The 13,608-nt window shown below is 41.7% G+C and overlaps 1 protein-coding gene across 1 annotated transcript in view; it reads left to right on the top strand.

Moving 5' to 3' along the window:
• Positions 1-12,860, top strand: part of LOC134336928 (deoxynucleotidyltransferase terminal-interacting protein 1) — a 34,334-nt gene extending 21,474 nt beyond the window's left edge. Inside the window, exons 9-13 of the mRNA XM_063031592.1 lie at positions 1,436-1,494; positions 3,147-3,207; positions 4,016-4,087; positions 9,345-9,400; positions 11,805-12,860. Coding sequence (XP_062887662.1) covers positions 1,436-1,494; positions 3,147-3,207; positions 4,016-4,087; positions 9,345-9,400; positions 11,805-11,913 — 357 coding nt within the window. The 3' untranslated portion in view covers positions 11,914-12,860. The remainder of the gene's footprint in view (positions 1-1,435; positions 1,495-3,146; positions 3,208-4,015; positions 4,088-9,344; positions 9,401-11,804) is intronic.
• Positions 12,861-13,608: the final 748 nt, after the last annotated feature.

Here is a 13,608-nt window from a genome sequence, read left to right as displayed (position 1 = left end):
AGTGCTTCAGTGGCTATCTCAGGATATTTAGCCTTGACTTTGAGATCCAGGATGCCGGCAGAGATGTTATGTCAAACATACTTTTCAGCCCGCCGTCATTTGCAAGCTCGAGGAGTTGATCTCCTTCCTGTGCTGACATGGATGACGCGCACGTAATGATCTCGCATGCGTTCAAGCTCAACAGTCGTCGTGACAGGGAATGAGGAAAGGTGCAGCTGACTCATAGCACCAAATCATATCGTTTCCTCGCGGCCCAGTAGCGCTTGCCTTGCGGCCCAGTACCGGTCCGCGGCCTGGTGGTTGGGGACCACTGTTTTATGACATCTGAACCACTGCTTCAAAGAGACTGGGAACCGAATTAGGGAATTGCTCCTCTGGGGTGCACTAGTAGAATTCTAGATGATAGCTTTATCATCATTTAAATATCTCAAGAGTGGAAAGAGGTGCTGCAAATCTAAATAGCGATGACACCCCCCCCCCACCAAAAGGGGCATTGTATGCTAATTTGTTCCTGGGCAACACTGATTCACAGACTCTTTTCAGGAACATTGGCAGTGACTGGTCATGTTCTTACAATGGTAGGATAGAAAAGCAGTACCTGAAACTTAGCTTTGCACAACCTAAATTGATAGAAGAAATAAAGGTGTAGACTGTTTTCTAAACAGAGTGAATTCACAAATTGGAGGTACAGAAGGCCTTGGGAGACCTAGTGTAAGAGACCTAATGTAGTTGAATGACCAGTAAGAGAGATAAATGCAATGTTAGCACTAATTTCGAGAGGACTAGAATATAAAAGTAAGAATATAATGTCGAGACTTTATAAAGATCAGACCACATCTTGACTATTGTGAGCTGTATTTGTACCTGTATCGAAGAAAGGATATGCTGGAATTGGAGAGAGTTCAGAAGAGGTTTACGAGAATGAAAGGGTTAATGTACAAGGAGTGTTTGATGGCTCTGAGCCTGTACCCACTGGAATTTAGAAGGTTGAGGTGGGATCTTATTGAAATTTATATTGAAAGATGTAGGTAGAATGGACATGGGGAGGATGTTTCCAGTTGTGAGAGAATCTAAGACCAAAGGAGGAGTTTCTTTAGCCAGCAAGTGGTGAATTTGTGGAATTCATTATCACAGATGGCTATGAATGCCAAATCATTGAGTATATTGAAAGTAGAGGTTGATAGATTTGTGATTATTAAGGGCATCAAAGATTAAAGGGAGAAGAATAGGTTGAAAGACAAAGTAAATCAGGCATGATGAATGATGAAACAGACTCTGGCCAAAACAGCCTAATTCTGCTCCTATGTTTTATTGTCTTATGGAATAGGCAATTTGCGCTCCCATTTGCTGGAAGTTAAAGAATGGCTGTGGTGGGGACTGAAGGAACAGTGGTAAAGGAACTACTAATTGCTTTTTTATTATTATACATTTTCAGTGGGACCCAGCCAGACTAAACACATCAACCACATTTGTGCTTGGGTCGCGTGCTAACAAGTAAGGAGCCAGTTTGCATGTTCTTTCTCAGGCTTTATTATGGTACTCTCTCTAGAAATTTACCTGTTCTGCGGGATTATAATTCTGGGGGAAGAAACAAACTAGCTTTAAAATCCTTTTCTTCCTTCATTTTCTGCTTTAAAGGATCTCGGGTTGTTGCTGTACTTCCCTTTATTTTGTTTTCTTGGTACAAGAAACAAACCTCTGTAAGTTTGTTTCTGTATTTGACTTATGACTTGCACTCACTCAAAGTAAGGATGTCATTGTTGGGTTTTAGAATGTCTTCATTTGGTTGCAGACTCCTGTCCCGGGCAGATGCAGCAGTGGTTAGATACAGCATAAAGCTACTTCTGTTCTGCTCCTTCCAAATTACCGAAGCAAGAACAGACAGACTGGTTGTAAGATTCCCTTATTAGCTGGAGTACAAATAGCAAAGATTAGACTAACCTTAGTCTGATTATGAATGGACCAGGGAGCATAAATAAAGCAGTATACCTTCCCCAGGTTTTTAATGCCTGACTTACTGACTTCCCGTATATAAGAATGAGAGTTGGGATGAGAATGGATTTACCAACTGCTGGAGGGCTACAGGCACCTTCTGTTGGGTAGGTCCAGGGCGTGCCACAACTGTTGGGTGGGGGTCTAGGTTGAGCCAAGTGGGGCTGGTAGTATTGAGCAGACTTGCTTACTGAGCCAGTGAGATCAGCTGCTGTTCACATTCTTGTTTATACCCTCATCACAGATGGTCCTGTTCACTTCTGACTTACAACACGAAAACTTCTTGTAGCCGTAAATTTGAGAAGAAAACTTGATTAATGTCCTGGAAGGTTTAGTGAGACCAAGCTTTGATTCAGAAGTGGATTTTTTTTTTTTTGCAATGACTATCACCCTGCGCTCTGCTTCACTTCAGTTTCTCCACCCTGGTGTTCATAAAAATATATGATACCAAAGGAGCTCTTTCAGCTCATTGCAGTGCTGCAGCTAAATTGAGCTGGCTAAGTTACTCCCACCTCCCACTCTTCCATCTGTGATTTTACAAGTTGCATTTTTTTTTCCAAGTATAGGGTCAGAAATGTTTTAAGTGTGATCATTGTTTCTGCCTTCTACCTTTTGAAACAGTGGGTTCTGGACACTTTACTTAAAGAGCAAGGGCAAATCCTTTAATCCAGGGGTTCCCAATCTTTTTTTTATGCCATGGACCTTTACTATTAACCAAGGGGTCTGTGGACTCCAGATAGGGAACCCCTGCTCTAATATTTCCAATGAAAAGCATGAATCTGTGACTCTTATTCATCTACTTCCATGTAAAGTTAAATAGTCCTTCACGTTCGCTGACCAGTCCTCTTGCACTCCAACCTAACAAAACGTTACAGCCTTTCATCAGTACTGTAATTCTCCAACCCCTGCAACATCTTGAGTACTACAGTACCCCTCCTATAGCATGATGAACAGTCCACGGTTAACGGCTGGGCTACTGTTCCCAACAGAAGTTACATGTCATCTTCTTTTGAGTAAACCTTACAATAAATTCTTTAACTTCTGTGTACTGCAGTCTGTAAGATTGGCATCTCTTTTAAGATACATTTAAAGTTTTACATTATATACAGTACTGTATACAAACTCTTTTCAGATCATTCCCTCTTCTGTTTCAGAGCCTTGGGAATGGGTGGCACTCGTGGAAGAATCTACATAAAGCATCCTGAGCTATTCAAGGTGAGAGCGAATGAGCTTTTGTCTCAAGATGCGTGAAGCTCAGTGGCAGCGAGTGTACCATGTCATTCACATATTCTCACCCATTGCCTGCTGCCGGCAGTGAAAGGCCATTTGATGACAGTTGCAATTTGGCTTTCATCTCCAATGTGTCTATCAAAAGCCCATATCCATATTGTCCCAAATTTCTCTATTCTTTTGAATAGTAGTTGGCAAATGTGATCCATGGAATATTATCCATTTAAAAAAACACATTGTGAAATCCTCAAAACACAAAGAACCACTAGAGTAACATCCCATTTACTCTGCACGTAAAAAACAATCAATCTTTTAAAGTCTGCCAGTGTAAGTAATTGCTGTCCTTCACCGTGGATTCAGTGTAGGTCAATACAGTGAAATATCAATAATCTATCCAGTGATTCGGAAACACTGGTGGTTCCGTATCTGACTCATGAGGTGATGATTCCAGCACTCCCTTCCCATTCACTGGGCACTGGTCCCTGCTGTCCCTTTCAACTTGCCTGGTCCATTGGAAAATCTTTATTTTTAAATTGAATTAAAAGAGTGATGTCCAGTAATTCAGAAAATTTGCTAGTCTGGCATCACTAAAGACTCCAGTTGTGAGGTTATTGGTATTTCGCTATTTAATGCTTCATGGAAGGTCAATTGTGGGTCAGTATAGTATTTTACTCGTCTGAGCCAATACTCGTTGCTGTGTTAAGCATTGTCCTTTACCATAAAAATCCAGTGTGGGTCACTGTGTGTAACTTAGGCCACAACTGCCCTTACCTATACTCTTTCTGATTTTCAGTACTCTGCAGACTCACAGGACAAGCACTGGCTTGGAGAGAAGCACCATATGCCAGCCACAGGTGGCAAAATGGTAAGTATTGGCGAACCAGCTGAGCAAATACTAACATCAAGAATTTGTGCAAAATATCTCCCGTCCTTGTGTATTGTGTCCTTGTTCCAAATCACAGATTACAGAAGTATCCCAAGTATGTACCAGAGTTGCTCATTAATCTTTCATGAGGAAACAGTAATTGCAGTCTGCATCTCTATATTTTTGAATATGCTACAATCCACTGTTAAGGACATGTGTGCCTTTATGTGCTTGTGTACAGGTAAATCTCTGCTGCAACAACTGATTTGGCCCATCAGGTCTGCTCTGCCACTTCATCATGACTGATCCATCTCCCTCTCAACCCCATTCTCGTGCCACCTTGTTATAACCTTTCATGACCTAATTATTCAAGTGTCTATCAACCTCTGCCTTGAACACACCCAGTTACCTGACCTCTCCAGCCACCTGTGACAACTAATTCCACAGATGGGTTGAAGAAATTCCACCCCATCTCTGTTCTAAATACATGTCCCTCTATTTTGAGACTGTGCCCTCTGGTCCCAGATTCCCCCACCAAAGGAAACATTCTTTTCACAACAACTCTATCTCGGCCTTTCAATATTCAAAAGGTTTCAATGAGATTCCACCTCATTCTTCTAAATTCCAGTGATTACAGGCCCAGAGCCTTCAATCGATGTTCATATGATAACCCTTTCATTCCCGGAATCAATCTCATGAACCTCCTCTGAACCCTCTCCAATGTCAGCACATCCTTTCTTAAGGGGTCCAAAACTGCTCAAGATACTCCATGAGGCCTCATCAGTACCTTGTACAGCCTCAGCATTATTCCTTGCTTTTATATTCTAGTCCTCTTTAAATAAATATTAACATTTGCCTTCCTCACCACTGATTCAACCTGTAAATTAACCTTTAAGAATCCCGCAGGAGGACTCCAAATCCCTTTGCACCTCAGATTTTTAAAATTTTCTCCCCTTTTAGAAAATAGTCAATGCTTTTATTCCTTCTACCAAAGTGCATGATCATACACTTTGATCTGCTACTTCTTTGCCCATTCTCCAAGTCCTTTTGTGGCCTTCCTGCTTACCCAAAACTACCTGCCCCTCCACCTATCTTCGTATCATCCACAATTTTGGCCACAAAGCAATCAATTTCATCATCCAAATCATTTACATAAGAACATAACATAAAAAATAGGAGCAGGAGTAGGCCATCCGGCCCATTGAGCCTGCCCCGCCATTCAATAAGATCATAGCTAATCTGTCCGTAAACTCAGCTCCATCTACCTGCCTTTTCCCCATAACACTTACTTCCCTTACTATGTAAAAACCTATCTACCTGTTTCTTAAATATATTTAGTGAAGCCTCAACTGCTTCCCTAGACAGAGAATTCCACAGATTCACCACGCTCAGGGAAAAACAGTTTCTCCTAATCTTCTAGCTTATCTATCCCTTTCAAAATTTTGTATGTTTCTATAAGATGCCCTCTTATTCTTCTGAACTCCAGAGAGTACAGTCCCAGGTGACTCAATCTCTCCTCATAGGTTAACCCCTTCATCCCTGGAATCAACCTGGTGAACCTTCTCTATACTGCCTCCAAAGCCAGTATATCCTTCCTCAAGTACGGAGACCAGAACTGCACACAGTACTCCAGGTGCGGCCTCACCAGTTCCCTGTATGGTTGTGGCATGACCTCCCTGCTCTTGAATTCAATCCCTCTAGCAATGAAGGCCAACATTCCGTTTGCCTTCATAACCTGTTGTACCTGCAAGCCAACTTTTTGCGATTCATGAACAAGCACTCCCAAATCCCTCTTCACAACAGCATGCTGCAATCTTTCACCATTTAAATAATAATCTGCTCTTCTATTATGCCTTCCAAAGTGGATTATTTTGCATTTACCAACGTTGTATTCCATCTGCCAGACCTTGGCCCACTCACTTAACCTATCTATATCCCTCTGCAGACTCTCCACATCCTCTGTACAATTTGCTTTTCCACTCAGTTTAGTGTCATCAGCAAATTTTGCTACACTACACTCAGTCCCCTCTTCCAAATCATCAATGTAAATGGTAAACAGCTGCAGGCCCAGCACCGACCCCTGCGGCACCCCACTCACCACAGACTGCCAACTGGAGAAACACCCATTTATACCAACTCTCTGCCTTCTATTGGTTAACCAATCCACTATGCATGCCAATACACTTCTCCCGACTCCATGCATCCGTATCTTAATTATAAGTCTCTTGTGCGGTACTGTATCGAACACCTTCTGGAAATCTAAGTGTATGACATCCACCTGTTCCCCGCTATCCACTGCGCTCATTATGTCCTCAAAGTACTCCATTAAGTTTGTCAAACAGGACCTGCCCTTTCTGAATCCGTGCTGCGTTTGTCTAATAGAACCACTCCTTTCTAAATGTTTCGCTATTTCTTCCTTAATGACAGCTTCAAGCATACAATGTAAAAAGAAGCTGTCCCAACACAGACTCATGTGGAACACCACTAGTCACCAGCAGCCAATCTGAAAAGAATCCCAATTTTCCCACTCTCTGTCTCCTGCCAATCAGCCAATGCTCTATCTGTGCTAGTGTTTTTTCCTGTAATACTTGAGGTTCTTGTTTTGTTAAGCAACCTCATATGTGGTACCCTGTCAAAAGCCTTTTGAAAATCCAAGTACACAACATCCATCGATTCTCCTTTGTCTATCCTGTTCGTTATTTTTTCAAAGAATTCCAATGGATTTGTCAGGCAGTCTTTTCCCTTGAGGACCATTCTGACCTTGGCCCTATTTTGTCATGTGCCTCCAAGTACCCTGAAACCACATCCATAACAATTGACTCCAACATCTTCCCAACCACTGAGGTTAGTCCCATAATTTCCTTTCTTTTGCTTCCCTCCCTTGAAGAGTGGAGTGACATTTGCAATTTTCCAGTCCTCTGGAACCATTCCAAAATCTGTTGACTCTTGATAGATCATTACTAATGCCTCTGCAATCTCTTTGGCTACTATACCTCATTTAGAACTTTGGGGTGCCATCCATCAGGTCCAGGTGACTACAGACATTTTAGTTTCCTAAGTACCATCTCCCTGGTGGTAATAGCAACTGGAATCACTTCTGCCCCTTAACACTCTCAAACCTCTGGCATACTACTAATGTCTTCCACAATGAAGACTGATGCAAAATACTTATTCAGTTCATCTGCTATTTCCTTGTCCCCGTTACTATCTCTCCAGCGTCATTTTCCAGTGGTCCAATATCTACTCTCTCCTCGCTTTTACTCTTTATACTGTATATCTGAAAAAAACATTTTTTGATATTATTGACTAGCTTGCCTTCGTATTTCGTTCCCCTCCCCATGGTTTTTTTAGTTGCCTTTTGGTTTTTAAAAATTTCCCAGTTCTCTAACTTCCCATTAATTGTTGATCTATTATACACCCACTCTCTTGATTTTATGTTGCTTTGACTTCACTTTTCAGCAATGGTTACATCATCTCGCCTTTAGAATACTTCCTCTTCTGTGAGATGTATCTATCCTGCGCCTTCTGAGTTGCTCCCAGAAACTCCAGCCATTGCTGCTTGGCCGTCATCCTTTCTAGTGTCCCCTTCCAATCAACTTTGGCCAGCTCCTCTCTCATGCTTCTGTAATTCTCCTTACTCCACTGTAATACTGATACATCTGACTTTAGCTTCTCCCTCTCAAATTGCAGGGTGAATTCTATCATATTATGGTGACTGATTCCTAAAGGTTCCTTTACCTTAAGCTCTCTAATCAAATCCAGTTCATTACACAACACCCAATCCAGAATTGCTGAACCCCCTAATGGGCTCAACCAGAAGCTGCTCCAAAAAGCCATCTCGGGGGCATTCTCAAATTTTCTTTCTTGGGATCCAGCATCAATTTGATTTCCCAATCAATCTATGTATTGAAATCCCCCATGACTAATGTAACAATGCCTTTATGACATTATGCTTTTCCTGTCTCCCACTGTAATTTGTAGACCACATCCTGGCTACTGTTTGGAGACCTGTAAATAATTCCCATCAGGGTGGTCTTACCCTTGCAGATTGTTAACTCTACTCATAAGGATTCTACATCTTCCGATCCTATGTCACCAAAAAGATTTCATGCCTTTTTTTTTTTACCAGCTGAGCCACTACTCCTCTGCCAAACTCCCTGCCCTTTTGATAGATTGTGTATCCTTGGATGTTAAGTTCCCGACTACAATCATCTTTTAGTCATGACTTCATGACACCCATGGCATTACATCTGCCAATCTCTAATTACTCTACGAGATCATTTCGTATACTGTGTACATTCATATATAACACCTTCAGACCTGTCTTCGTCATCCTTTTCAATTTTGTTCCCCTTTTACACTACAACCCATCCCACTGATTGCAATTTTGCTCTATCATCTGCCTATTCTTCCTGACAGCCTCACTATACACTATCTTCCCTTCCTCCCTTTTTCCATTCCCCTTTCTGGTTCCTTTCTTACCCCTTCTCTTCTCACCTGTCTATCACGTCCCTCTTGTGCCCCTCCATCTTTCCCTTCTCCCATGGTTCTCTCTCTCTTTTCCTATCAGCCTTTTACCTTTTCCACCCATCACCTCCCAGTTTCTCATTAATCCCTCCTCCCCCACCCACCCACCTTGCCCTTTGCCTGCCTGCTTGTATGCCTTCACTCCCCCCACCTTCTTATTCTGGCTCCTTCCCATACCTTTCCAGTCCTGATGAGGGTCTCGGCTGAAAACATGGACTGCTTATGCCTCTCCATAGATGCTGCCAAATTCTTCCAAAGTTTTGTGTTGCTCTGTATGTCCAGCATCTGCAGGATCTCTTTATGTTTTGGATTAGGATCTAATTGGAGTTTCCAGATCTAATGCTAGTTATTTTAGTAACAGTGAAACAAGGACAAAAATCATGTTGTTCTGATGGCCCACAGCAGTCTTGTAATCCGGTTATTCACAAACTTGCCCTTTAAAGTCAGATCTGAGGACCAGAATATCATATTGACTTACCCAATTTTCCTGTGGCTGTGCTGTATTACTGTATATTAATGTCAATTATAATTTTTATTGTGCCTTCATCTCGTACCTATTTCAGCTCTTTGGTTATATGGTTTTTCCCTTCTGCCTCATTCATGCAGATCCCTTGTTCTGTTGGGGAGGGACTGTAGTAACTAGCTATGCCTTTTGCCTGCACAGTTTTCACAATGTCAAGTGCAGTTTCAATGGCTATTAGTCATGCTACTCTGTAATGTTTATTTTTAGGCCTACCTGTTAATAGAAGATGATATTCGAGAACTGGCAGCCAGTGATGACTACAGGTGAGAACCTTTTCAACCAGGAAATTTGGATCCCAAGCTGGTCCCACTGAGGGAGGCAAGGCAGAGAACTGGGGGGTTATAAATGAACATCTTATAGCAGAGCTTAGATGTCTGCTCAGGTGTAAAATAAAAATCTGAACCTGGCCAAGGCCAATTTAAAACTCGTCTTAGCCCAAATGCTTTTTTTTGTATCCAATATGATCTGGATGCATTTGAAGAAACAACAGGTAACTTCATTTCTCTATCTGGATCAGTATTCAACCTGTGATACTGGTTCAGTTTGTTTTCATTTTTCTCTCTGGGAATTGAGGAAATACCTAACATACCTTGCAGTTTGCAACTCCCACACTTTTTTTTCCTTTGTACTTGCTAACTAATCCCATTCAACCATTGACCTGATAATGTATTTTTTTTCTTTTACCAACTATCCCCATGGTAACCTCAAATTTTATCCTTGGAGGGGAATAAACAGTCAATGTTTTGGTCCAAGACCTTTTATCAGGACTATAAGGAAGGGGGCAGAAGCCAGAATAAGAAGTGGGAGGAGGAGGAGGAGGAGTACAAGCTGTCTTTCCAGTAGCATTTCCAATGTCTCAGGGGTCAGGAATGATCCTTGTGACACTGAACAGCTAACCTGAAAATGGCCTGTCAATTTTCATCTGTAATGTTTTTCTAATAAATTTGTGTCCATGTTAAAATATCACCCTCTTACTTTTTGCAATAACTTGAAGTTATTAAATATCTTCTGAAAATCCAAATTCAGTGTCTATTATCGATCCTATCAGTTGCATCCTCAAATCCTAAAGTGTGTAATACATGATTTTACTTTTCTCAAAACCATAAGGTGTAAGACATAGGAGCAGAATTAAGCCATTTGGCCGATCACGTCTGCTCCGCCATTCCATCATGGCTGATCTATTGTCCCTCTTAACTCCACTCTCCTGCCTTCTCCTATAACTTTTGACACCCTTACCAATCAAGAGCCTTTCAACCTCCACTTTAAATATACCCAAATAAATTGGCCCCCACAGCCATCTGTGGCAATGAATTCTGCAGACTCTCCACCCTCTGCCTAAATAAATTTCTCCTTATCTCTGTTCTAAAAGGGTGTCCTTCTATTTTTTTTCCCCCACTATAGGACAGGTCCTCTCTATCTAGGCCTTTCAGTATTCAATTGGTTTCAATGAGATTCTCCACCCCCCCCCCCCACCATCCTTCTGAACTCCAGAAGTACAGGCCCAGAGCCATCAAATGCGCCTCACACTTTAACCCTTTCATTCCCAGGATCATTCTTGTGAACCTCCTTTGGACCCTTTCCAATGCCAGCATGTCCTATTTTAGATTATGGTCCCAAAACTGCTCACAATACTCCAAGTGCAGTCTGATCAATGCCTTATAAAGCTTTAGCATTACATCCTTGCTGACCTTTTAACTCATTCCAACATCAATCTAAACCCTGCTGCATAACCCTCTATTCTTCTTCTATCCATCTGCCAGTCTTAGAGTCTGTCAAATGTCTTCAATATATCTGTCTCTACCGCCACTTCCGGCAGTGTGTTCCACACACACAGCACTCTCTGTGTCTTTTTAAAAAAAAAACTATCTCTGGTATCCCCCCTGTACTTTCCTTCAATTATCTTAAAATTATTCTTCATATTAACCATTTCTGCTTTGTGGAAAAAGATGCTGATTGTCCACTCTATCCATGCCTCTTAACATATATACCTCAATCAAGTCACCTCGTATCCTCCTTTACTCCAAAGAGAAAAGCCCTAGCTTGTTCAACCTTTCCTCCTAAGACATGTTCTTTAATCCAAGCACCATCCTGCTAAATTGCCTCTGCACCCTCTCTAAAGCTTCCACATCCTTCCTATAATGAGGTGTCCAGAAATGTACACATTACTCCAAGGTCCTACTCCCAGGAGTTTAATAGAATTCAGGGTGACCTTATTGACACACGATTCTGAAGGGACTTGATGGGTCAAATACTGAGCAAAACGTTGAGACTCCCAACCCATAGCACTGTGGGAGTACCTTTGGTAGGACTCCAGCAAATGAAGGTGGCTTCCCCATCCTCCACCAACATCATCTCAGGAGGTCTGAGGTGGACAATGAATCCTGCCTAGCCTTGTCAGCAATATCAAGTCCCCAAAAGTAGAAAAGAGTTTGGATAGAAATAAACAGAAAAATTATGCAGAATAATAGGGAAATGAGATTAATTACCTCTTCTTTCAGGGACTTAATTCATGCAAAAATGCACAGTTTTCTTTCTGTTCCTCTCTCATGAGCCCAGACCATGATGTTTAATAAACTGCCCACAGTGAAAGGCAGTTCACTGTGTTATTGTAAGTTTCCAGATGCATATTGTTGCAGCACACTAATCATATTCCACATTGTGTTGCAGGGACTCCCCTGAGCTGAGGCTGGATGAACTCCGGCCATTTATTGTTCCCATGTGGATGCTGGAGAAGATGCAGAAATACATGATAGCTGTACGGACGGAGAAGGAGTAGGAAGCTCAGCTGAGATGGGGAGGGAAGGATGTTGAGGGAGGAAATTTTTATTGCCAGGATTGGCTAGTGTCTGGTGGTATATTTAAGTCCTTTGAAGGGACTGGATGTTCCTAGTTTTGATCATTAGTCTTCCTGAAAGTGATCCTTGCAGCAGGATCGACAAATGAGCACAAAGCATGGAAAAGACCAGGGCCAGTCATTGTGTGAAACAAGTTTAAGTTGTGTCCCTGTGTATTTGTGCCCTGTAAAGCCTGTGCCTAAAGCTATCTGAGGTGTCCAGTTGGGTCCTGAAGAAACTGCCCTCTGTGCCTGGCTGTGTCTCAATAGCTTTAACAATGATAGCAACTGTTCCAAACTCTGTTGTGATGGGAGGGACTGTCACACTTTGCAGAGTTGCATGCTATTCTCCAAGTGAATGAATGCAACCTTTTTATCTGTTCAGTAATAATTGTGTTAATTATCAGTAGTTTATCAGTAATGGCGAGATTGTGACCGAATAGCTCTGGAGCTTGTGTAGTTACATCAGGAATGTGGCATTAGAATAGATGACTGTGTAAAAGGTGTGATTACACATATTAAAGTCTAACCCCATCAACTTGATGAATATAAAACTCCAGTCTGATTTTCCCATCACGTCTAATTCATAAGTCTGGAATTCTTCAACCAAACTGTCCAGTCCTCTTGGAATGATGTTACAAGCTTTTCGTACTGCAGTTGTATCCAGCACCCAGGCAATGTGTACTGTAAGATTCTTTGTGAATCGAAACTTGTGAATTTTCAATTGTGCAAGCTTAGATGTGTGGCTTGATTAGTTAATGCCGGATATTTCCATTAAGCTGATGTGGATCAGAAACAAGCTTCTACTGTGCTTGTCTATTTAACTCTCCAAGTTTGGAGATTTGTGTCTTCCTAATGCTTTTTGTCAATTAAAAGTTGTATTTTTTCCCCTCTGAAGGTTGTCTGGTTTTTGCATCTGCATGGAAGTATGTCTGTGATTTCTGTACCTGGCTGGGGTGACAGTGCTTGCTGTTTGTGACCAGGTTTTATTGGCACAAGCCGAGCCAATGAAATCATTCATTATGGCTGCGTGTTGGGACATTGGTTCACTGCCTCATTCTGCCAGCTCAAACAACTCACATCAGCTCACATTCAACTGGGCACAGGGCTTCCAAAAGGGTAATTAACCAGAAACTCAAGGCAAGACAGCTGCATATATGAAAAATAAAAGCAAAAAATGTTGTAAAACACTGGACAGGTCAGGCTGGAGTGAAGGAGTTGTTCTTCCAGCTGTCTTGTCTGGCCCAACAGTGCAGTGAAGTGAGGTTTCTCCACAGTAACTGTTGTGGAGTTCTGAGACAGGCCATGCATTCAGAATCAGAATCATGTTTATTTTCACTGACATATTCCATGAAATCTGTTCTGTAGCAGCAGTACAGAGCAAAACAAAAAAATACTAAGTTACAATAAATAAATAAGGCAAAAAAGGAATAGCAAGATAGTATTAAAGAACTGTTTAGAAATATGATAGCAGAGGAAAGAAGCTTCCTAAACTGTTGAGTGTGGGTCTTCAGGCTCCTGTTTCCAAAAACACAGATTTGACAAGTTTTGGTCATTTAATTTGCAGTGGATTGGTCCATCTGTTAATCGGGTGGCGGCTTGTTGGGACAGATCTTAAAGAACAAAAACTTCTTGCGA

This window comes from Mobula hypostoma, chromosome 2 (genome assembly GCF_963921235.1).
Source record: "Mobula hypostoma chromosome 2, sMobHyp1.1, whole genome shotgun sequence".
Lineage (NCBI taxonomy): Eukaryota > Metazoa > Chordata > Chondrichthyes > Myliobatiformes > Myliobatidae > Mobula > Mobula hypostoma.
Note: the sequence above shows the minus strand (reverse complement) of the source record. Positions and strands in the feature narration are given on the sequence as shown.